The sequence below is a fragment of the Pseudorca crassidens genome, chromosome 14 (genome assembly GCF_039906515.1).
Source record: "Pseudorca crassidens isolate mPseCra1 chromosome 14, mPseCra1.hap1, whole genome shotgun sequence".
Lineage (NCBI taxonomy): Eukaryota > Metazoa > Chordata > Mammalia > Artiodactyla > Delphinidae > Pseudorca > Pseudorca crassidens.
Window position 1 is genome coordinate 36336270 of NC_090309.1, and position 22328 is coordinate 36358597.

Sequence of the window (22328 nt, forward strand, 5' to 3'; positions counted from 1 at the left end):
AGGAGGCCCACGTGCCCTTGAGAGATGGACAGTGTAGCTCCGCGGAGAGGCCGAGCTGCTTTGCTCCCCAGCCTAGGACTGACGTTCTCCTGGAGCCCTACAGTTGAAGACTCTGGGCCCAGAGGGTTTGGGGCCCACAAGGAAGGGGGGTCATCGGGGATGGGGAGGCAGTGAGTAAAGGGACTATATAGAACTAGAGAGGCTCTGGGTTTTATAGTCATTTAATGAACAATTTTTCAAGTTCCTATCTTGTAGGATTGGATCCATTGAAACCTGGTGCTTTATTTACTGCTGCAGAGCTCTAAAATCATTTACAAATGGTATTAGCATCTTCGTAGCTAGACAAGGAGAATTTTAATACGATCTTGGGAGAATGCAGCTGCAGGGTACACGTACTTCCAGAGCAGGCTCGTCGAGAATCTGTGGTCAAGTGCTGTCGGTGCTTCAGCTGTCATTGTGCTGAGTGGCTGGATTCTGTCTCTAAAGCTGGGGGATTAGGGAAATATTTGCTTTATAGAAAGATACTTGGGGTGTAGAAAATAGCTAAGTCTTCATCTTCCATAATAAGAAGGCCTTAAATAATATACAAAGCTGCAAATCAGGAAAGAGTAGTATTAACAAGATGCTGTTAAAAAGATGGAGAGAGAAATACAAGGAGAAAGAGCCACAAGAATTGAAGGTTTATTTCTCTGGGGAGTGAGAAGCTGAGATGGGGAGGGGCGAGATCGCTACTTGAGCTATGAAATGATATACACGTATTGATTTTTTTTTTTAAGAAAGAAAAAAATAAGAGGGAGTTTGCTCAAAAAGGCGGGGAGGGGGGTGGTCAAGGAGGAGGAAAGTGTGTCCACCGTGGAAATAATGGCACATTAAAGGTAGGAGACCTGACAAAAGAGTTAGCTGGAAATGTTTGGCTTGCAAGGAGGTGAGAATACCTGTAGACGTGCCAACTCCTCAGCATTCTAGGTCTTGGAATTGGAAGGGATTTTTTCATGTCAGCTGAGCCAGCCTCCTTCCTTCTGGCAAACAAAGTAGGATTTGCCTCATTTTATAGACACAAGTCGTGCAGTCAGATGGGCGACTTGCCTAAGATGACACAGCCAGTTCATAGTGGAGGAGCAACGAACACCATCTCCTCGCTCATCCCGTTCACCACTGCCGTTTTGCTCTACATTTGTTGAATAATTATATTTATGGTATTTCGGCTGCTCTATTTTTTATATGTCAATCTTATGCAAGAGTTACGTTTTAGGTTCTCCTGGACCCAAGTTGGAAAGGGGAGAAGAGATAAGAGGATAAATATGTAACCAGTGCCCCGTGTGGCCCATTCATGTGACGGACTTGGAGGCTGAGTGTGTGTTACAGCCTAGAAGTCCGCAGAATAGCAATAGGAAGTCCGGCCCTATATGAGGTTTTTTTTTCTTTTTTATTTATTTGGCTCTGCTGGGTCTTAGTTGCGGCACACAGGATCTTTTAGTTGCGGCGTGTAGGATCTTTAGTTGCGGCATGTGGGATCTTTAGTTGTGGCATGCGAACTCTCAGTTGCGACATGTGGGATCTAGTTCCCTGACTAGGGATCGAACCCGGGGCCCCCTGCATTGGGAGTGCAGAGTCTTAGCCACCGGACCACTAGGGAAGTCCCTATAAGGTTTTGATTTATTTTCCCACCTCCAAGGTTTATTCTCCCACCTCAGTATTGCTTCTGGATTTGGGCAACACTTCTCAATAGAGATTCCTAATGAACCCCTCACACTTTACAGCATCCATCCTATGTAACGAGTTAACTTCTCTCTTGTGCACCTAGAATAGCACTAACTGTGTACCGTCATTTGCAGAATCGAGACGAATCATTCATAGCATTTTGTGTGGGTCGGAATTCTCTCCTAGAACCCAGTTAAGAAAGGCTGGTTGGGATATATGTATACATATAGCTGATTCACTTTGCTATAAAGCAGAAACTAACACACCATTGTAAAGCAATTATACTCCAATAAAGATGTTAACCAGCCTTTCTTTTTTTTTTCTTTTTTTGTTTATGTTGTGGTGTTTCATCGTCCTTTAATTGTTTAGGTACGCAGTCCTCCTTCACGTAGGAAAAATGTCTTTTACAGCATTGTCAGATTTTAACCATGTTTTTGCCCAGACTGGAAAACGTGGTTCTTCCTCATGCCCTACGCTTGAACCCTTGATATCCTGTTCCTCACAAGCTGCATTTGATTACTTTCTGGTTATTCAGAGCAGTTGCTCCTAATGACATCTCCAACCCCTCCCGTCCACTTCAGGTATTTTCTAAAGCGTGGCTAGAACATGTGGTTGAAACCAAAGTATGAAGCAGCAGTTTGTCTTAGGTGAGCTTTTGAGTCTTTGCAAGTCGTGGTTATTTTCATTCTTGATTAAGTAGAAACAAATGAATTTGTGGAATTCTGTAACTATCGAGCTTTCACTTATAGGAGCAGAAGACTGCAGCATACCACAAAATTTTCCTTTTCTTGAAGAGTTTTTTCCACCTAATCCATCCCCAACACACATTAAAACTGAAGGCAAATCTACCAGTTTTGTAATAAATGGGGTTCGTTTACTGATTTTCTGAGAAAGGGGATGTTTTTAAAAGGTAAAGTGGCATGTGACTCCTGTTTGTGCAGAGTTTGGAAGTTGGGGGGAGGCCAGGAGTCTAAACTTGGTTCTGCCATTAATTAGCTGTGATCATTGATCCTTTTGGACTCAAAACCTTCCCAGGGTGAAATATTTCCTTTGAGTTTCTGTTTGCTGGCCCAAGGGGAGGAGAAGGAAAGGCACTGTGGCGTGGAGCTATCCCTGGCACTGTGCCCTGCACTTTCATGTACGTTACTGTATTTGGTCCTCAAAGCTGACCATGAGGTACTTATTGACACTTCCATTTCTGCAGATAAAGTCCCCAAGGCTCAGAGAGGTGAAGCAACTTGTGCTCAGTTCCATACACTGTTCACCTAGAATGCAAACCCCAAATCTGCTTGCTGACTTTCAGAGAACGTTAAGAAAAGGAAATATTTATTCAATAAGTTTCAATAGATTTCGCATATGAAATATACCAGATTCTCATCATTGCCAAAGAGCCGCCTAAATGATGGACTTTTCAACTAGTACATTGGCTTAAAACCTCAACTGACTTCTTCAGTGGCACTATGGGGTTCTCTTGTGCCCGCCTGAGAGCCCCAGTCACATTTTAGAAGATCAGTTGATCAAAAATGTTTCTGTTGGGCTTCCCTGGTGGCGCAGTGGTTGAGGGTCCGCCTGCCGATGCAGGGGACACGGGTTCGTGCCCCGGTCCGGGAAGATCCCACATGCCGCGGAGCGGCTGGGACCGTGAGCCATGGCCGCTGAGCCTGCGCGTCCGGAGGCAGTGCTCCGCCACGGGAGAGGCCGCAACAGTGAGAGACCCGCGTACAGCAAAAAAAAAAAAAAAAAAGTTTCTGTTGTCTTTACCCTTGGAATTAAGGGATTGGGATAGAGTGGTGCAGGAACAGAATAAGTAAAAGAGAAAATAGGTTGAAATGTAAATTACCTCTACAGAGTTTGACTAGTGGAACTAATCTATGGCGGTTTGTTAAGAAAAGCAAAAATGTTTTGGGGGAAGGACAGCTATGCTTTGTGGGTGACACCAGGGAGCGGCGTCCCATTAATGCTGCTGGCTGAGACCCAGCACTGCATGGGGTGGCATGGAAGTTCTCAGAAGATGGGTGGGAGCTGCTTTATCTTCTGAATGCCAGTAATTATCAAGCTCACATTGCACAGTAAGAGGAGGATCTTTTTATTCAACACGTAATACCTACAGTGGCTAAATTAAAGCAATTAAATGTCTAAGGTTCAAACAAAAGCTTTGAGATGCTCTCAATTTCAGGAAGCCCAAAGGCATTTTGGTAGTCCACCAATTTGTGTCTTTCTTCACTTACACATGTATCATCTCATCTTTTTAAGCTGTGGATAGTAATATACTACTATTTCCATTTTATTAATTCATGCAGAGTACATGTTCAAGGTTACCTGAAACCCGCTTCCTGATCACAGCCCTGCCAGTGAAGCTAAGCTGTGGGTTTATCAGAGTCCTTTCCTTTCATGTCAAAATTTCACCTAATTTCAAAATTTAGAAACATAAAACTGTTTTTCCTATAAATTTATTTATTTTTATTTTTGGCTGCGTTGGGTCTTCGTTGCTGCGTGCGGGCTTTCTCTAGTTGTGGCGAGCGGGGGCTACTCTTCGTTGCAGTGTGCTGGCTTCTCGTTGCGGAGCATGGGCTCTAGAGTATGCAGGCTTCAGTAGTTGTGGCGCGCAGGCTTAGTTGCTCCATGGCGTGTAGGATCTTCCCCGACCAGGGCTCGAACCCGTGTCCCCTGCATTGGCAGACGGATTCTTAACCACTGCGCCACCAGGGAAGCGCCAAAACTTGTGTTTTTGTGTGTGGGGGAATTTTGGTTTTGTTGTTGTTTTTCACTGTAGAAGAATGCCCACTTTATCTATCCTCCGGGTCCTGGACAGAATAATGTCTTAGAGTCTAGGACAGAGTCATCTCCTTTCCCCCCACCAGCAGCCTCTTAGACCCACACTGCCTGCTAGCTGGAGCCGTAAAAGATTTCCTGCTCTGCTGCCTCTTTGAAAGAGGACACCTGGAACCAATGTAGGCCCTGAGGACAGGTGAGCCAGTGCGACCTGTTGACAGAATGGGGGACAAGTTCCTGTTTACCAAAGGGAAAAGGATTAGCCATAGGCCTGCCAGTCTAACAGCTACTGAGGGGAAAGGCTTGCTTTGCTGAAGAGTTAGAAACGACAACTCAGCGCCAAACCACCGGAGCCGGCAGTCTCCTGACGCCCAGAACAGTTTACTGTCTTCTGAGAGGCAGAAGATGCCCAGACTTCCATGAGATCAGTCTCATCTCCCAGCCCGAGGCTGAGGAGAATGCTATATACCTATATATAAATGCATATGTGCATACATGCTTTTTAAAAAAATAAACTGGAAGGCCCTGCAATAGGAAGAATATTGAATATTGCTTTGGTTGTATCAGTGGCTGAAATCTATTTTGGTGGTAGATTGCAGTAAAAAATAATACAAATTGGGGTCATAACTACTAGCTAGCTGTCTTTAAAAATTCAAAACATCGGGAATTCCGTGGCGGTCCAGTGGTTAGGACTCTGCACTGCCACTGCGGGGGGCCCAGGTTCGATCCCTGGTCAGGGAACTAAGATCCTGCACAGGGCGCAGGGTGCGGCCAAGAAAAAAAGATTCCGCAGCATCTACAAGACAGGGCAGAATTCTGCTCTTGTCAGCCTGAATTAATCCTGCAGCTTTTTTTCCTATGTGGTGATGACTTCTTATTTTATTTACTTTTTATTGAGGTATAGTTGGCATCCATTCTGTGGCTCTCGAATCAACTAAGCAATAGTCTTAGACTCCTCTGTAACGTTCTGAGGAGGAAGCCAGAACGATTACACAGAAAAGTTTTAGAACTCAAACAGACCTTGGAGATCATCCAGGGCGACTCCCTCTTTTACACTTGAGGACACTGCGGCCCACAGAGGTTAACACCTGGCCCAAGACACGTGGCCTAGCCTGGCCTAGAGTCGAGGTTTCCCAGTTCCCTCCGAGGAGTGCTATTTTGCTTAACGTTTCTGTATGATTCCTGGATAGCGCAGATTAGCTCCTTAAAGAGTTTCTTCACTTCGTTTTCTATGCCTTATTCAAAACACATAGTGACACATTTCTGTCACTCCCCAGAAATGGCTGCTCGGATCAGGCTTGGCTCTACAAGCTGCGTGTTCACAGCAGCTCATGCGCTCCTGGGGATACAGAGAGGATCAAGCAGCTGTACTTGTTTGCTTGCCTCTCTGGAGGTGGCATCCGTCCCATGTGTCTCCATCCCCAAGAGAGAGAAGAAAATTAATGGTTGGTTGCCAGCCTCCCAGTGTTTTCCCTACCAGTGTGGACTTGATCAGGCTGGTCATGTCTCTATTTTATTAAGGTTGGAGGGGCCCACTCTTTCATGTTAGTGCCCTCTGACTCTTGCTTCCACCTCCTTTCCCTTTCTTTTCTCAGCCTCCTGTGCTTCCTTATTAAACTCTTGTCTCAGATTACTGCCTTTAGGACCAGGCCATGCAAAGCTTATTACTCAAAATACGTGTTTTAATATAACCACAGAAAAATTTGAAAATGTAGTCAAAGGTATACCCCTTAAAAGGGGGACCAAATTTAGGTGGTTAAGAAACGTAACTCCCATACATAAAATAGATACGCAGCAAGGATGTACTGTATAGCACAAGGAACCATATTTAATATCTTGTAATAACCTATAATGGAAAATAACCTGAAAAAATGTATGTGTCTGAATCACTTTGCTGTACACCTGAAACTAACACAATATTGTAAATCAACTGTACTTCAGTTTTTTTTTTAAAGAACTTCCATGTTATAGATATTGTTCCAAAGTATAGAAAAAGGTAGAACACTGCCTAGCTCAGCTGACAGGACTAGCGTAACCCTGCTGCAAAAATTAGCAAGATGAGCTCAAGTAGAGGAAAAACAGGGGCCAAACTCACTTATGAATCTAGACATAACGTTTTAAAGTAAAATATTACCAAATCACATCAATATTTATAAAACAAATGTAATGAAAGACCAGTAGAGTAGATCGTATCCCAGGCATGCAAAGATGGTTTATATTCGCAAAGTTTAACTGTTTGATTCATGCATTAATGAAACAAAGGTGAGAGACTGTAGTCATCTCAATAGACACAGAAAAACCATCTGGTTACATCCAACATCTTTTGGTGAAAACTCTTAGCAATCTAGAATCCAAGGAAACTTTTGGAACTTTATAAATTTATTTATTTTTGGCTGCTTTGGGTCTTTGTTGCCACACACGGGCTTTCTCTAGTTGCGGCGAGCAGGGGTTACTCTTAGTTGCAGTGCACGTGCTTCTCACTGCGGTGGCTTCTCTTGTTGCGGAGCATGGGCTCTAGGAGCATGGGCTTCAGTCGTTGTGGCATGAGGGTTCAGTAGTTGCGGCTCGCAGGCTCTAGAGCGCAGGCTTAGTAGTTGTGGCGCACGGGCTTAGTTGCTCCGCGGCATGTGGGATCTTCCTGGCCCAGGGCTTGAACCCGTGTCCCCTGCATTGGCAGGGGGATTCTTAACCACTGTGCCATCAGGAAAGTCCAAAACTTTGGGAACTTTATAATCACTCCAGTTATCTGGAAACATTATATATAACAGAGAATCATTAGAAGTCCCACCAAAGTTAGGTTCAAGACAAACAGAGACATTCTGGTTTTCCATATCATGCTGGAAACCCTGGCAAAATGTAGTAAGGCAAGAAAAAGGTGGTACAAATATTGGAAAGGAGACCAGACTACCTTTTGTGGGTGACAGGATTTGCTTAGAGAAGTCCAGAGAATCACTGGATAAAGCATTTGAATTTTTATGAGTTAAGCAAGGGGACCCGATCACAGGATCAGTAACTTTTCTATATAATCAGTAGTGACTGTTTAGAAAATGGAAATGCTTAATCTCATTTCGTTTTTGCAGTAACCCTGAGGACAATTTTTGCTCCATTTTGCAGATGTGAAAACTGGAGTTAGAGGTCACCTTGACCAAAATCAGACAACTTATAATTAGCAGAGAATTGATTCAAATCCAGTCTGCCTGGGCTGAGACCCTGTTTTTTAGCATTATAACATTCCATCGCATTTCTGTTGTTCAGTGCCTCATGTTAGGTTACAGCCTTCTTAATTGGACATCTTTTTAACAGAGCATTGACACTGAGCTGGAGTCGAACGCAAACCCGGAGGCAAGTTTTTTTGGCGGGTACATTTGCAGGTGACAGTGGTTGTGTGCACTGCTTCCGGTCACACGGGACCTCCTACAAGTGGGCGGCGCCGCAGTGGCAGTGTCTGGCCTTGTTCACAGTGGGTGGCATCAAAGGCTGGCACTGCCTGCTCTGACTCAAGAAGCCTGCCGCTGAAGCCACCCCACTAAGGAGCCTGAGGTCCCCAAGCACAGAGGACCTCTGCTTTTGTTCTTCTTGAGCTCAAACCTGCAGCACTTCCGAGATTCCCTTGCCCCACCACCAAGGCGAGCTGAAAACGCAGCCAGTCTTTCCAGGTGGAAGGTGAAGCTCTCCGATTGGTAGGTTGGTGGGTGTCATTAGCTTGTGCACACAAGTAACAGAGACATGTTCTAGAATCTTGCTTGTTGATGTGCGGATGTGCACAGCCTAGTGGCTGCTTTTCTCCACGAGCAGCGAAGGGGGTACCAGTCCAGAGGTACGTGTGATGAAAGGTTTTTCCTCTCGCCTCTCTTGGAGATACCCTGATAGTACATTCCTTCTGTGGGTAGGTCACTTGAGCCTCTTGACAAGATTTATCTGATAGCAGAGATGGGAAGCCTCCGCTTCCGATGGAACCTCTCCTGCGTGCTCTAAGCCCAGAGCAGGCTGGCGGCAGGAGGCTGTGGGCCGGGCTGGGACCTCCCCGCAGGAGGCGGTAAACTGGGGGCACACCTCAGCCTCTGGCTTCACCGCTCCTCTGTACAGATTTGTTTCAGAGTAGGAGAATTCGAAAGGCCTTTCTCAGTCTCACGTTCTCTGAATTGTCAGAAAATTGTCCAGGAACTTTGCACTTTACAGTGGGAAGAGGCTGGCCGGGGCTGGGGAGGAAAGATGGGAGCATTGGAAGGGAGAGTCTGATTGGCTGAGGAGTACTAGGAGTACTAGGAAATACCGGGTGTGCCTCATTTCTCAGAATAACTTTCCCTACATTGTTAACCTGGACACAGGTCACAGAAAACAGGGTGGATTCAGGTGACTAACACCAGGTGAGGGATGTGTTAACTGAGTTTCCGAGAACTAAATGGCAAGTGTGTATTACAGTGCTTAGTACGAGGGTAGCTTCTAACCTAAGACGTGCCTGGCACACGGGTGTTGGATAACAGTTTAACCCTTGAGATTTGAATCATACTGAAGGGCCCTTATCTACTGATTCAGAAAGTATTTATTGAGATCTGTAGAAACCTTTGTATTCTTAACATCTTTATTGGAGTATAATTGCTTTACAATGGTGTGTTACCTTGTGCTTTATAACAAAGTGAATCAGTTATACATATACATATGTTCCCATATCTCTTCCCTCTTGTGTTCCCCTCCCTCCCACCCTCCCTATCCCACCCCTCCAGGCGGTCACAAAGCACTGAGCTGATATCCCTGTGCCATGCGGCTGCTTCCCACTAGCTATCTACCTTACGTTTGGTAGTGTATATATGTCCATGCCTCTCTCTCGCTTTGTCACACCTTCCCCTTCCCCTCCCATATCCTCAAGTCCATTCTTTAGTAGGTCTAGTAGGACACAGTCTTTATTCCTGTCATACCCCTAGGTTCTTCATGACAGTATGTTTTTTCTTAAATTCCATATATATGTGTTAGCATACGGTATTTGTCTCTCTCCTTCTGACTTACTTCACTCTGTATGACAGACTCTAGGTCTATCCACTTCATTACAAATAGCTCAATTTCGTTTCTTTTTATGGCTGAGTAATATTCCATTGTATATGTGTACCACATCTTCTTTATCCATTCATCCGATGATGGACACTTAGGTTGTTTCCATCTCCGGGCTATTGTAAATAGAGCTGCAATGAACATTTTGGTACATGACTTTTTGAATTATGGTTTTCTCAGGGTATATGCCCAGCAGTGGGATTGCTGGGTCATATGGTAGTTCTATTTGTAGTTATTTAAGGAACCTCCATACTGTTCTCCACAGTGGCTGTATCAATTTACATTCCCACCAACAGTGCAAGAGGGTTCCCTTTTCTCCACACCCTCTCCAGCATTTATTGTTTCTAGATTTTAGATGATGGCCATTCTGACTGGTGTGAAATGATATCTCATTGTAGTTTTGATTTGCATTTCTCTAATGATTAGTGATGTTGAGCATTCTTTCATGTGTTTGTTGGCCGTCTGTATATCTTCTTTGGAGAAATGTCTATTTAGGTCTTCTGCCCATTTTTGGATTGGGTTGTTTGTTTTTTTGTTATTGAGCTGCATGAGCTGCTTATAAATTTTGGAGATTAATCCTTTGTCAGTTGCTTCATTTGCAAAAATTTTCTCCCATTCTGAGTGTTGTCTTTTTGTCTTGTTTATGGTTTCCTTTGCTGCAAAAGCTTTGAAGTTTCATTAGGTCCCATTTGTTTATTTTTGTTTTTATTTCCATTTCTCTAGGAGGTGGGTCAAAAAGGATCTTGCTGTGATTTATGTCATAGAGTGTTCTGCCTATGTTTTCCTCTAAGAGTTTGATAGTTTCTGGCCTTACATTTAGGTCTTTAATGCATTTTGAGCTTATTTTTGTGTATGGTGTTAGGGAGTGATCTAATCTCATACTTTTACATGTACCTGTCCAGTTTTCCCAGCACCACTTATTGAAGAGGCTGTCCTTTCTCCACTGTACATTCCTGCCTCCTTTATCAAAGATAAGGTGTCCATATGTGCTTGGGTTTATCTCTGGGCTTTCTATCCTGTTCCATTGATCTATCTTTCTGTTTTTGTGCCAGTACCATACTGTCTTGATTACTGTACCTTTTAAGTATAGCCTGAAGTCAGGGAGCCTGATTCTTCAGCTCCGTTTTTCGTTCTCAAGATTGCTTTGGCTATTCGGGGTCTTTTGTGTTTCCATACAAATTGTGAAATGTTTTGTTCTAGTTCTGTGAAAAATGCCAGTGGTAGTTTGATAGGGATTGCATTGTTTCTGTAGATTGATTTGGGCAGTAGAGTCATTTTCACAATGTTGATTCTTCCAATCCAAGAACATGGTATATCGCTCCACCTGTTTGTATCATCTTTAATTTCTTTCATCTGTGTCTTATAATTTTCTGCATACAGGTCTTTTGTCTCCTTAGGTAGGTTTATTCCTAGATATTTTATTCTTTTTGTTGCAATGGTAAATAGGACTGTTTTCTTAATTTTACTTTCAGATTTTTCATCATTAGTGTATAAGAATACCAGAGATTTCTGTGCATTAATTTTGTATCCTGCCACTTTACCAAATTCATTGATTAGCTCTAGTAGTTTTCTGGTAGCATCTTTAGGATTCTCTATGTATAGTATCATGTCATCTGCAAACAGTGACAGCTTTACTTCTTTTCCATTTTGGATTCCTTTTATTTCCTTTTCTTCTGATTGCTGTGGCTAAAACGTCCAAAACTATGTTGAATAAGAGTGGTGAGAGTGGGCAACCTTGTCTTGTTCCTGATCTTAGTGGAAATGCTTTCAGTTTTTCACCATTGAGGACGATGTTGGCTGTGGGTTTGTCACATATGGCCTTTATTATGTTGAGGAAAGTTCCCTCTATGCCTACTTTCTGCAGAGTTTTTATCATAAATGGGTGTTGAATTTTGTCAAAAGCGTTCTCTGCATCTATTGAGATGATCATATGGTTTTTCTCCTTCAGTTGTTAATATGGTGTATCACGTTGATTGATTTGCGTATACTGAAGAATCCTTGCATTCCTGGAATAAACCCCACTTGATCATGGTGTATGCTCCATTTAATGTGCTGTTGGATTCTGTTTGCTAGTATTCTGTTGAGGATTTTTGCATCTATGTTCATCAGTGATATTGGCCTGTAGTTTTCTTTCTTTGTGACATCCTTGTCTGGTTTTGGTATCAGGGTGATGGTGGCCTCATAGAATGAGTTTGGGAGTGTTCCTCCCTCTGCTATATTTTGGAAGAGTTTGAGAAGGATAGGTGTTAGCTCTTCTCTAAATGTTTGATAGAATTCACCTGTGAAGCCATCTGGTCCTGGGCTTTTGTTTGTTGGAAGATTTTTAATCACAGTTTCAATTTCAGTGCTTGTGATTGGTCTGTTCATATTTTCTATTTCTTCTTGATTCAGTCTTGGCAGGTTGTGCGTTTCTAAGAATTTGTCCATTTCTTCCAGGTTGTCCATTTTATTTTGAAACCTTTGTATTCTGAGACACCATCCCGTTTTCTCCTGAGTTTGTATGAGTCAGGGCACACTGTGTGACTTGGAATAGTTGTACTCGTATTAATCTCACCAAGATTAACCCAGAGCAGGCACTGGCTTGGGCTCTCCAGGGTTTGCAAAGCAGCGACGTGGTGCGTTGCGATCCCAACCGCGCTTGGAGGGCAGGGTCTGCATTTCTGTCCAGCTCTGCCAGTGGTTGCCTGCCACCGGTCGGCAGGATCCCGAATTTCTCCGAGTCTCTGTTTTCCTGTGTGTGATGTGGAGACAATATTTTGCCTGCAGTGGTGTTCACATGTAGCCAGGGCCTGGCACATCATAAGCCTTCACATAATGTGAGACTGTTAAGGGTTGTTTGCTTTGTCGTGCTGTCAACTTACAACCACCGGTGTGTTAAAAGAGGGAGGCAGGATCTCCGAAGACATAAGGAAAGGGTGGGTGAGACTTGGAGGACAGACCAGAGTTTGGAAGAAAGTAAAAATTCTTGTGTATCAGTCTGGTCTCTTTCAGTTGCTGGGATTTGAGGGGTAAATAGCAACTCTTTCCTATCTGAGTTCTGAACCGATTGAGAAAAAACGATAGGAGCCCTTTCTTTACTGATGAGGTTAGTGCTGGCTTACACCTGTGGGAAGTGGACATTCCAGGAACGGACCCCAGGATTAGACAGACCTGCCCCACCAGGCACACGTGCGCTGGGGTCTCCACACCCTCCCCGCAGTGGGGTGGGCCCTCGACCTCCAAATAGACCGCACTGTCCCAAGAATAGTTGCCAGCACATGCAATTTGCCAGTTGGGTGGCTCCCAAGAGGTAGAGGAGGGAAGTAGCAGACTCTGGACACCCTGTTCCATTCCACCTGCTGCAGAGGAGTGAGGCAAGAGAGAGGCCAGGAATGGGATGCAGGTGGAAGGCTGCCACAGAGAAGGAATCGGGAATGGGGGAAAGGTGCACCCAAGGGACGAACCCAACGCATTCTCGGTTAAATTATCAAAGGGAGTTGGCTCTTACCTTTGGGACATCTTAGGGTGGATCAGGATTCAGGCTTGGAGGGATCTAGAAGCTCAAGCGGTGTCTGCGGGGGCCTTCTTCCCTTGGTTTTGCCTCACTTCATCCTCACACAGTTTCTTTCCCTGCTGCCTCACCAGGATTCCAGGCTTACAGGACCCTTAGCTCTTAACTTCAGAGATAGAGACAGACAGCATCTTTTCTGACCTCTCCATCAGAAATCTCTCCATATTGCCTCAGGGAGGACTGTGTGGGTGTCCATATCTGAATTAGTCACTGGATTGTGGAACTGGAAACAGCATCAGCCCTGCAGCACATGAACCAAACAATCAAAGAAAAATCCAGGAGGCTTGGGTTTCCCAAGGCATGCTGCACGTGTCCACCAGGTTTTAAAAATTAACATCAGTTGTGCTGCATGATGGAAATATGGGTGTCTTTTCTTTTTCCTGGATACTTATACTCCCATTTTTCTAAGCATTTATTACTTTATAAATGGGGGGGGGGATAACTTTTATAAGTCTATTTGTTTCAACCTTACCTTGCTCTTTGGAGGATCTATGACACGAACAAAAAACAGGAAAATAAAAGGAGATAAATAAGCAAATACGATAAGGGGAATATAAGAGTGAGAAGCAACAGCAAAGGAGGAGTTCCTAGATATTTACCAGAAACAGGACACCTAGATATCAAGGAAAACCTTTGCATTTATTTGCGGAAAAAAAAGGGGCGGGTGGGGTCCATCACTCTAAGGAAGTAGAGGTGTAGTGAGAATTCTGAGGGGCCCTGGTTTTAAAGGCAGTTGTCAGCTGTACTTGACAAAAGTCTTTATGAGACCGTCACCTGGGGTCACCGGGGAGCATGGAGCACTTAGGTGGTGGGCATACAGGGAGGCGAGAGGGCCTGTGCTCTGTCCACAGCCACAGTCCATTCTGATAGCTGATCACCTTCCTAAGACACCATCATGCAGGCTCCAATCTGAACTCGTCGCCTCTACTGGGAGAACAGCTCTGCTCTCCCTCTCCAGAGATGGTGACCCCCCCAGGCTTGCCTCCGAGCCGAAGATTACAAAATTTCTTCCTGGAAAGCCAGTACCTATGATACCCCTGAGGTATCCTTCATCTCTGAGACGTCCCCAGGCTGGGATTAGCCCCACAAAGGAACATATGGGTTTGATTCTTGCCTGTTTGCATCTCCTCTGCTTACCCGAGGACCTCGCAGCCAGGGCCACAAACAGGTGACCATTCTTGATCCAGCTGGAGCGCACCAGCAGCAGGCCTGGTGCGGTGAGCCCTTCCCCAAAGCCGGTCACTGCTCCCACAGTTTGAGAAAACAAACCCAGCTTTCCAGGGTCTGTGGCTGGGTTTCTCTGCCCGCCGTGTTTAAACAACCTGGCCCTTCAGGGGTCCTCCGGCCTCCCAGAGCCAGGATAAACTCAAGATTCTGGGGAATCCAGCGAGACGCCACCAGTGTGCGTAGACGGTGTGTTAGGTTTTTGTGCGGGTTTGGTTTTTGTTTTTTTAATTAACTCACGGCTATCTCCTTCTACACAGACAGCTACAGACAGTTCTTCTAATTCGTCTCAGAAGAGGGAACAACCTCCTCGCACAGTCTCCTCCCCCACGTCCTGTGAGCACCGGAGGATTTATACCCTGGGCCACCTCCACGACCCATACCCCACGGACCACTATCACCTCGAACAGGTGAGTGGCGGTCTCGTTCCTGGGGGGTCATGGGGTGGGCGGCTCCTGATCCCGGAACAGCCTCCTTCCCCTGGCGTTCAGCCACACGCCAGAGCCTAGGCCTATTCTCCTACTTAGTACCTCCGCCCCCATATTGGAGGTGGTGCAGGCGACTCACCCTCAACGCAGTCTTCTGTGCGCCGGGCACCTCGCCAAGCCCTTCATGTGCTTTATCTCCTTTAATCCTCACAAATCACCCACAAGCAGGTCTCTGCATCCCCAGTTGAGAGACGGGGACGCTCGAGGCTTAGGGAGACAGAGTCCCTGCTGGAACAAGATGCAAATGCAGGTCTCCGCTCACGCAGGACACTATGCTACCTCCTGGTAGCATACTGTGCATTAGCATACGCTAACACTATGCGTTCCTGTGTCCAAAGGGCCTCCCGGCTTTGTGTGAAAGCACAGGACTGCGATTGGGACCACAGAATACTGTACACTTGGCTTGAGCACCCTGGCATCGCGGGCTGCAGGCCCAGGCTTGCTTGGGGAGCTGTAGCTGGAATTCAGTAATTCAACAAATATTTACCAAGCGGCCGTTTTTCAGAGCAGGTTCTCAAACTGTGGGGTGTGGGCGGGTGCCCACGTGGGTGATGTGGCCACCAGTCTGCTTTGAAAAGAGAAAAAGCATGAGGCACTGAGGTTTTATAACATAGATTTATAGAACTTTTTTCAAAATCCATTTTACTGTGTGTGCTTCCTAATATTTTTGGCATTAAAAGTTCTTTTTTAAAATCACATTATGGGAGCAATAGATGGGAATTGACTTTTTGATTCTCCTTACTTTGCAAAATAAATTATTAGCAAAGTCTGTGTCAGCTCCCAAGATTTGTTTTGAAATAATGAAGGATTGTGATTTTCCAAAGTTGGGGAAACTCTGACATGAAGAATCTGGCAGGAATTAGGGCAAATCAGAGCCTGTGAGACGTGGCCCTTGCTCTGGTGGGAAGTGATGAGTAAAGCTAATCACCATGTGATAAATTCTAGGACAATATTATAATGACAATATTGGCAACAGGTACCAAGCACATCCTGTGTGACCGGCCCTATGCTGACACCGCACAGATTCTTTCTCTCATTCTTTCAGTAGCCCTATGCAGTTTGCTCGTCAGGGAAACCAAGTCTGAGGCTTAGCGACTTGCTGGTAAATTTCATGGTCCGAATTCCACTCCAGTGGGTTTGCTCAGAGCCATGCTCCTCATCCCTTAAAAAGCCTTCATGCTCGGGGCTTCCCTGGTGGCGCAGTGGTTGAGAGTCCGCCTGCTGATGCAGGGGACACGGGATTGTGACCTGGTCCGGGAAGATCCCACATGCCGCGGAGCGGCTGGGCCCGTGAGTCATGGCCACTGGGCCTGCATGTCCGGAGCCTGTGTTCTGCGGCGGGAGAGGCCGCAGCAGTGAGAGGCCCCCGTACAAAAAAGCCTTCACGCTCAAAGGGCGTCGAAGGTGGAAAATCTCATTGTTTGCCACAACTGGGATGCCCTGTGCAAGGCAGGCTTACCTGCATCAACTCAATAACTATGTATTCAGCACCTGCTCCTCTGGACAAGGCACTGATGCAAACTGTAACGGGACAACCTGCAGAGATGACTATTCCTCCCTAAGGGATGCAGGTTGGGTTTGAAGGCTAGAGGGTGTGGCCCTGGGTTGGGCCATCCTGGGCTCAGATTCCAGCTCTGCTGCTCACCACCTGTGAGATCCTGGCAGGATTCAAACACAGTTAGCCTCTGGAGCCTGTACTCTTACCCTTTGCATATCTCAACATCTTATCTTCCCAGCCAGATTACAAGGTACTTCTGAGCCTCATAGTTTGCTGTTTTGCACATGACCCACAGTGACACATGCGTTTTATATCATGGCCCAGTGGGCACATGTTATGTACACAGAGATAACAAGGGTACTTACCTTGTAACATGCAGTGCACTCCAGTGTTCTGCTGTTTCTCTGAACAAAAAAGAAACCAGTCTTAAAAAAGAGAGCATGCTGTACAAAAACAGGTGAAACTAATCTAAGCTGTTAGAAATCAATGTTCCTTAGGGGTCACTGTTCCTTACCTTAGGGGTGGGGGTCACAGAAGGGAGGTTGAGGATATTCTAGGGAGGCCTCAAGTTCTGCTTTCTGATCTGGGCATGTCCAGCTTCTGAAAATTCACTTTACTCTTACGCTGTGTATACTTCCCCCCCATATATGGTAATACTGCAACAGAAAGGGGGGAAATGCTGGTCTCCACCCATTAAATTGACTTCCTGACCCAGGAAGGGATTGGGACTCACAATTTGAAATACATCTTTGACCCACAAGCTGTTCAGTAATTACAGGATGGGTCAGTTCCTTAAAGCAATGCCTTTGCCAAGGTGAAAGATGCATATCGGAGGTTTGTTTTGCCACTGCTATGAAGTAACGCCTCCTTTTTCCTGGGGCAGCCGATGCCAAGGCCCTACCGCCAGGTGAGCTTCCCGGACGACGACGAGGAGATCGTGCGCATCAACCCCCGGGAGAAGATCTGGATGACGGGCTACGAGGATTACCGGCACGCGCCAGTGAGGGGCAAATATCTGGACCCCTCGGAGGACGCGGACTCCTACGTGCGCTTCGCCAAGGGCGAGGTCCCCAAGCACGACTACAACTACCCCTACGTGGACTCCTCAGACTTTGGCCTCGGCGAGGACCCTAAAGGGCGCGGAGGCAGCGTGATCAAGACCCAGCCCTCCCGGGGCAAGTCCCGGCGGCGGAAAGAGGACGGGGAGCGCTCTCGGTGCGAGTACTGCCGCGACATGTTCAACCACGAGGATAACCGGAGGGGCCACTGTCAGGACGCGCCCGACTCCGTGAGAACTTGCATCCGCCGGGTGAGCTGTATGTGGTGTGCGGACAGCATGCTCTATCACTGTATGTCAGACCCCGAGGGGGACTATACAGACCCGTGCTCGTGCGATACTAGCGACGAGAAGTTTTGCCTCCGGTGGATGGCCCTTATCGCCTTGTCTTTCTTGGCCCCCTGTATGTGCTGTTACCTGCCCCTGCGGGCCTGCTACCACTGCGGAGTGATGTGCAGGTGCTGTGGCGGGAAGCACAAAGCAGCTGTGTGACTCGGTTTCCCTCCCCACCGCCCTCCATCCACAGCCCCAAGGGGACTTGTCTCCTCCATCCTCTCATCTCTGCCCGCTCCTGGGTACCCAAGGCGCCGTTCCAGCCTGGGGAACCTGCCTGGTGGACTCTGCACCCCTGCATCAGTCTCACCCACGTGTGCGCACACAGTGTTCTAAGGCGAGGAACCGCCGCGTAGACCCTCGTGTATTATTAACAATCTGTAATCAAGCTAACCGTCTCATCATCCAGGTGTTGATTTCATGTCCTTCCTGCCCACCTCTTCCAGTTCCAAGGCACCTTCAGTGGGAACTGCTGATTTTTGGGTGGGTTTTGTCGTTGGTTTTTCCAGGAGCTCCGAAGACCATCTTTCTCTTGGTTGAGCTTACCTGTGGCTGACGAGTTTGCTTCCTCAGGTTCCTGTGGAAATGGAATGTCAGAATGATGAAACCCTGCCAGATGTATTTTAACCTGCAGTCAGTGATTATGTATAGGAGGTGAGCTAGTTAACAAACTTCTACCACAAAACGAGATCGCTTTAACTTTTCTAAAGCCAAACTTCCCATGTAAGCTGCAGTGTCTCCCTTGAGCCCATCATCATCTTCTGTCTCCACACCCCTCCCCCCAAAAAAGTCGGTCAGTTACTCACTGATGCAAAACATTCTCTCGTAAAATGACTGAGAACTGAGCCTTAACTTCAGATTAACTTGCGAGAATCAGGAAAATTCTTTAAACTGCATCGCATCCTCTCAGACCAGGGCTAGAAAGGGGATTCCAGGTTTCTCCGAGCCTCCCTGGTTACCCCTAAAGGAGAACTTTTTAAAATTATGTCACCGCCACTTGTAAAAATTTAGCAATATCAGAAGAAACCGCTAATGAAGTAAGGAATTTTGCTCATTGTTTTGCAAACCAAATAGTCTCTTCAAACCAAGCCAGTGTTCTCCCGAACACGGTCCAGTTGAGAAACGCTAAAGGTTGTAAATAAAACTTATGGGAGCTTTTTTCCCCCCAGTGGCTATTTTCTATTAACTGGGGGAAATTTTAAATGTCATCAATTTGAAGAGTGGTGGGTTGCATTTTGTTCATGGGTTTGTGTTTTTGTTTTCATTTTGGACTCAATTTCACGTCACCAAATTCTTCGTTTACACTTGGGAAAAAACAAGGCCATATGTAAAAACCCTTCCGATGCCTAAGTGTCTTTCTCCTGCAAACCCAAACTTGCCACTTTGGGTGCACGGATGGTTAGGTCAGCAGGCTGGGTCCACCTGTCGCCTTGCCACGTAGGAGGCTTCTAATTAGCTGGAAAAGAGTATTTTTCTAATATATTGCAAGGAATAGCCAAATGTTATTGCAGAAAGAAGAAAAGTGAAGAGTGGTTACCTGTACCTAGCATAGTACAATCAGAACGCCGTGGAGACCGTAGCGGACAGGCTTGTCAGCGCTGGCTCTTCCCACCATGATCTTCCTGTGATTATTGCCAGCTGAGTGCATGGCCTCCTTCCTCTCTCCCCACTCCCCCCATCCCTTCTCAATTGCACACAGGACATCAGTCTCCAAGGAAAGGGACTTTTGTTTCTAGTCTGCCAATCATATTGGGAAAGTGCTAGCCACACTTACCTTCCTGGGAATGTTTTCAGCTCACCTGAGAGCCCTTTGCAGTTCTTTATCAGATCACCGATGTAAATACCCAGTGTGCTTATGAGTTTGTTGGTAGACGTTTTCATTTGTCGAAGTGACTGGTTTGGGTCTTCCAGTTTGGGAAAGGAGCAGAGAGCTGCTAATCTGGTGATGCAAGAAAAGAGCCACTTCCCAGCCTGGAGAACATCTAGAAACCTTCAGCCAGCCTCCAAATGCTGTCGAAAGACCATCTTCTCCCCCGTCCTGAGGCATTTTCTCAGGGTCTTTCTCAAGGTCTCCTCTCTACAAAGCACAACACTAATGTATGTTTTGTTAGACCTCAGTTCAAGCGTCCCTATTTATTTCAGTAAGAATATACCTATCCCAGACGCTTTTGTTTGCCCTCTCTGTTTATTCATTATCTGTTTCTATCTTCCTTTACCCCTTGTCCTTTTCCACCCCTTCGAAGAGTTAACGCTAGTGACTCTTACTCCGCGTATCCTTTTTGGTTTTTGTAGAAGGTACAAGGACAGCCATGGGGACATTTATGTAAATACGTCTCTCTCTAATTGCCACACTGCAGCCGAACAGTGTGTAGTATTTTCCCAGTCAGCTTTGCCATACTGATGTCAACCACCTAAGAGAAATTATTCAGATTTTATTTTTGTATCTGTGGTAACAAAACATTAACCAAAAGAGTTTGTTTGGAAGCTTTCCCCGAACCTCCCCCCCACCCCCCCCCCAAAAAAACCACCAAGCTATTTGCTCACATTAACAAATTAAAGTGCCTGAAGCATAATTCATTCTTTACCTGTATACTAAAAACCCCGTTGTATTGATTTTTTTATAATAAGCCTTTTTACCTCTGTGTAAAAAATATATATACAAGTGTATGATGTACATTTTAGTTCTTAACTTTTTTTTATGGTTTCTAATATGTATGACCAATGTAGCCATTGCTTTAAAATGTACCGTGTAAATATAAACACATCCTATGAGATCGCTGGCTTTGGGATGTTTGTCTGGAGACGGTGGCGTTCGAGCCTCTGCGGACGTGGGAGCTCTCGCACACAGGATGGGAAGGGGTTTCCTTTTGAGGAGGATGTGTGGACACCGGTCTGTTTTTGAGGCCCTTCCCGCCTCTGGTTATGTCATATTCCCCGGGGGAGACTGCAGCTCCTTGGGCTCAGATGCCTCAAGTGAAAAGAATGCTGTATCACCGCCCAGGGAACACCCCCTCTTCCTCGGCCTGGCTTCCCCCAAGCGTGCTCCACGGAGGGAGCCGCTGTACTTCCTCTGGGTTGTTTCCCACTGACTCCTGCTGAACCTTAAGAGTGTGTTTGTGTGGAGTTTGGAAGATAGTTTCTCACAGAACACAACTGTTAAAACTCCAAGATCCTTGGTCTCCTCAGAGCGGTTGGATTTTAGTGATATTTGGCCCACTTTCAGTTCCAAATGGGATCTTTGGATACGCAAATGTTACAGTGACAAAGTGTGGAGTCCTTTAAGGGTAACAGAAGAAAATTTCAGCTTCTTCTCTAGAGAACCAAGTAGGGGCCTTAAAAAGAGATGTGCAGAGGGGTCCCTTCACATTAGTCTTGACTCTTGCCAAAAAGGGTGACTTTTCCAAACCACTGGCAAAGGTGAAAAGCAACAGGAGATGCTGGGAATTAGAAAGTGAATGGAGAGAAACAAGCCGTGAAGATTGGTAATTAAGAGATGATTAGAGAACTTCATAAGAGCTCTTTCATTAGACTGGGAGGGGCACAAACCAGGTTAATAGGGGGTGAAGAGTCAACATGGAGTCAATAAAAACATCAAACGTAAAACATGTTTTCAAGAAGTTTGATGGTCAAGGAATAGGGGGATTGCTCTGAAGGAGAATTGGTGAAGTAGAAAAATAATATTTGCTGAGACAGTATATATTCATTTACTGATTATGACAATCCTGAATAAATGGCTCTGATTTTTAAAAAAAGAGAACTTGGAAGGCACGTCCAGAGCTTCAGGGGGCCCGAGATCTGACCTCACGCCACCCTCCAAGGCACGTCCCTCCTGTCATCCCTATTTAAAGTTGAGGAACTGAGGCTTAGAAGGGGTAAGTAACTAAGGTCACCTGTGGTCTCATGAGGCAAGGACCAAACCAGATGACTGACTGCAGAGCCCAGGTCCTTGCCAGCCCTCACTGATAGCTCTGTCCACCCGCTCCGTTTGTGGGCTTGAAAAGTGGGCGCCAGGAAGAGCCTTGCCCAGTCCGGGCTGCTACAGGATTCATCTGTCATCTGGTGCCCTGTGCGCTCAGCCAGGAGCTGGGCTCTACATCCGTCATCTCCTTCAACCCTCTTCGGAGTAGAGGGTTCATTTCCACTTCACAGGTGAGGAAGCAGGGGTAGAGAAACACGTTACTAGTCATTAGATAGTTACTAGCCGTTAGCCCTTGGGCAAGTGATGTCACCCTTCTGAGCCTCAGTTTCCCTGGGTGTAACAAGTGGGATAGCCACCCTCAGCATGTCATGAGGCTCGATGATTACAATTTACACTATCGTTACAGTGCAATACTCAGGAGGTGCTTCAAAATGCTCCTTCCTTCCTCAATTCCTCCTCTATTCTGGGACCCTAGGAAACACCAAGAACGGGAAAGGACAGCATCTTTGGAAGTACAGGAGGCCGAAGCCATTGTGGATATTTTGTGAGTATGTAGACCTACAAAATGTGTGTGTTGGGATTTCTTTTTCTGAACCTCTCTGCAATTCTAAATTAGGTTTTTCTTCGCTGCTGGCCCTCCCAGATCCCTTCACAGCCCTCGAAGGCTGCGCAAGGGCACAGGGCTGGCTGATTCCTTAGGAGCCAGTGCACACAACCTGCCATACAGAGCCGCCTTCCTC

The 22328-nt window shown here is 46.1% G+C and overlaps 1 protein-coding gene, 1 long non-coding RNA gene and 1 other non-coding gene across 5 annotated transcripts in view; 2 read left to right on the forward strand and 1 right to left on the reverse strand.

The window, feature by feature from the left end:
- The window catches only part of SPRED2 (sprouty related EVH1 domain containing 2), a 120653-nt gene extending 100210 nt beyond the window's left edge, over positions 1–20443 (forward strand). For both annotated transcript variants that reach the window (XM_067704881.1, XM_067704882.1), the window contains exons 5-6: positions 14554–14703; positions 17163–20443. In XM_067704881.1, coding sequence (XP_067560982.1) covers positions 14554–14703; positions 17163–17828 — 816 coding nt within the window. In that variant the 3' untranslated portion in view covers positions 17829–20443. The remainder of the gene's footprint in view (positions 1–14553; positions 14704–17162) is intronic.
- On the forward strand, positions 5142–5214 carry TRNAG-GCC (transfer RNA glycine (anticodon GCC)). Its single transcript has one exon. It is a non-coding gene; the product is annotated as a tRNA-Gly (tRNA).
- Positions 6564–18199, reverse strand: LOC137206172 (uncharacterized). Of its 2 annotated transcripts, none has more exons than XR_010934501.1 (5): positions 18064–18199; positions 16645–16683; positions 15269–15346; positions 13007–13310; positions 6564–7219 (listed from the first exon to the last, which is right to left on the reverse strand). It is a non-coding gene; the product is annotated as an uncharacterized lncRNA (long non-coding RNA). The 2 variants fall into 2 exon arrangements; XR_010934500.1 differs by having other exon boundaries at positions 15269–15349.
- Positions 20444–22328: the final 1885 nt, after the last annotated feature.